General features: G+C 51.2%; 1 protein-coding gene across 1 annotated transcript; it reads right to left on the minus strand.

The window, feature by feature from the left end:
• Positions 1-362: 362 nt before the first annotated feature.
• Positions 363-1,983, minus strand: LOC123407452 (heavy metal-associated isoprenylated plant protein 35-like). Its single transcript, XM_045100588.1, has 3 exons — positions 1,873-1,983; positions 1,710-1,785; positions 363-1,608 (listed from the first exon to the last, which is right to left on the minus strand). Exons 1-3 carry the CDS (start codon positions 1,897-1,899, stop codon positions 581-583), a joined length of 1,131 nt encoding a protein of 376 aa, XP_044956523.1. The 5' UTR covers positions 1,900-1,983; the 3' UTR covers positions 363-580.
• Positions 1,984-2,815: the final 832 nt, after the last annotated feature.

Genomic DNA, 2,815 nt, shown 5'->3' on the forward strand with positions numbered 1-2,815 from the left:
CTAAATACTAAAACGTGACTAGATACATTCATATGTAGACAAATATAAGACAAGAATTTTGGGACGGAAGAAGTATAAAATTTGCGTCATTTATTTTGGGACAGAGGGAGTACATTGTGCAAAATCCTATCTATGGTACTCCCTCCGTTACGGTTTAGAAGGCACAGTTAGACTTGCATGCGTTTCCAAAATAGACAAAGATTAAGGCGCGTTGCATTTACTCCTAGCAGCTAATTAGTACTCCGTTGTACTACTTCTATATGCATGCGTAGTGTGAATGCTATTTTTTAACTTATTTCAGAGCCAATCAATAACCACTTAGGTCCTAGAGAATTTGTATGCACGCCTTCTAAACCGTGACGGAGGGAGTAGGGAAGATTTCATTGATGCTATGCTACATGTAAAGGCTTATCTCATTACAATTACATGCTCTGTTTATAGAACACTAATAACAATAATAAAGAAGAAGAGGAAAAATGGATTGGTCAAGGAGAGCTTTAAGCCGCCTTTTCTTAGCTACTCTGCCGCCGGTGGCTAGCTGGAGCTACGCCGCGCCATACGTGTCCATGTCTCGGTGAAATCACATGACGCTGCACGAGTTGGGGTTCTCGTCGTCGAAGAGGCGGTACGAGTCCTGGAGCGGCGGCGGAGGTGGCGGTGCCGGTGGCGTGTGCGTCCCGGGCGGGCTGTAGTAATCCGGGTAGTACGACTCCAGCGACGCGTGCGGGTACGGCATGTAAAGGTACGACGGCGACCATTGCTGTTGCGGCGGCGGAGGTGGCGGTGCCGGTGGCGTGTGCGTCCCGGGCGGGCTGTAGTAATCCGGGTAGTACGACTCCAGCGACGCGTGCGGGTACGGCATGTAAAGGTACGACGGCGACCATTGCTGTTGCGGCGCCGGCGGTGGGTGCTGCGGCTGCATGAGGGAGGAGTACCCGGGCTGCGGCTGCGATGGCTGCTGCCGCATGGAGTAGCCCTGCTCCGGCTGCGGCGCGTAGTAGGACACGCTCGCTGCCGGATGCGCCGTGTGGTAGCTCGTCACCGGCTGCGGCGCGTTGTACGGGCTGAACTCCTGGTGCGCGGGCGTCGGCGCCGGAGATAGGGACCTGTCCGCCGCAGCTGCATCCTTAGGCTTGCTCTGTTCCTCCTTGGCCTCGCCCTGGTCATTGCCGGCCACCTTTGTGTCCTCCTTTGCTTTGGGCTCGGCCGCCGGGCCCTCGCCGTCGCCGCCGTCTTTCTTTGCCTCAGCGCTTGGTTTCGTGGCTTTCGCCTCCTCTTTCTCATCCTCCTTCTTCTCAGACTCTGCTTCCTTCTCCGTCTCAGGCGTCTTGTCCGGGGCCGTCTCCTCCTGCTCCGGCGTCCTGTCCGAGCTGTCGTCGGCCTGCGGCTCCTTCACAGGCTCCGCCGGGTTCTTGTCCGCCGCCGCAGCAGCATCGTTGCTGCTGACCTCGGCCGGCGGCGGGGCCTCGGGGTTCTTGGCAGGCGTGTGTTGCCATGGCAGGGCCTGCTTGCCAGACTTGTAGAGCGTCTTGACGAGCGTCTCGGCGTCCACGGTGCCCGTCACCAGCACCTTGTGCTGCTGGGCATCCACCTTCACGTCGTGCACGCCTGAACCAACATCCCAACCAGAACAAAACGACGACCACTTACACTTAGTAGTTAATTAACGCGAGGATGAAAGAAGAGAGTGACTGACGCTAGCTGCGTACCTTGGATGCTCTTGAGCACCTTGCGGACCTTCTTCTTGCAGCCATGGCAGTGGATGGACACCCTCAGAACAAAGGTCTGCACGCAGCAGATCCAAGAAACACGACGTACGTCAAAAAGAGCAACTGATTCATCTATGGACGGGAGCGGAGCAAAATGGTGTACCTGCACGGCCGGCTGTCCGGACGCCATGGGATGGGATGGGAGTAGTGCGCTGTGGGAACTCAGGGGAGGCCGCTGCTGTGTGCTGCTCAACTTATAGCGGCCGGATGGGGATCCGTTCATACCTCACTGACACGTACGTTAGCACAAAAGGCGGCGGTGGTGTATCCGTTCAGTTCTTAGGTACTCCCTATGACATGTACAATGATGTAGTCTTAGCAGTGTAATGTAGAATAAATAATATGTTGTCTTAGCGGTGTAATGTAGAATAAATAATGAGGTGGACGAGGTAGAACTTATAAGAAAGTATTTATCTTCTTTTATTTAAGAGATAACAAAGATGACCTCTTAGCACAATATGTCTCATCATGTTTTTTAAAATAACTAGTTATTGAAGATAAGGTTAAAAGATGACCCATTGTAAGATATATTTATTGTTATCTCTGGTTTGATCTATTTACCCATTATTCCTTAATAGAGTTCTCGAGGTGCCAAGTAGATGTGTCAAGGTCTTTTAAATATTTGCCTCTCTCATGCTACCGAGGGAGGCATGTGTCACGGTTATTGTTTTTTTCTCTTTCTGAAACACGGAACCAACATACGAATGATTTCTTAGAGTTATTGTTATTGGCCTTTTTTCTTTAGTTGCACAAGGCGAGCCTGAACCACAAAACATGCATATGAATGGTGGAGAGTTATCTTCCTATCCACAACCACAAGCTTTTTTTTATCGTGGCCTTCGGGGTACATAAGATAAACTGTCCATATCTTTGGTCACTTTTCTGTGTACTACGTCCTGTTGCACTCATGTGTTGTGTGACCAACAGCTGCCTGCCTGCATGATTGTTGTGAAACACGGAGCCAGCATAAGAATGATTTATCAGATGCAGTCGTCGTAGCATTATTGTTACACATCCATCAGCAAGTTGTACTCTATGCCTATCAC

Source organism: Hordeum vulgare, chromosome 7H (assembly GCF_904849725.1).
Source record: "Hordeum vulgare subsp. vulgare chromosome 7H, MorexV3_pseudomolecules_assembly, whole genome shotgun sequence".
In the NCBI taxonomy this organism is placed as follows: Eukaryota; Viridiplantae; Streptophyta; class Magnoliopsida; order Poales; family Poaceae; genus Hordeum; species Hordeum vulgare.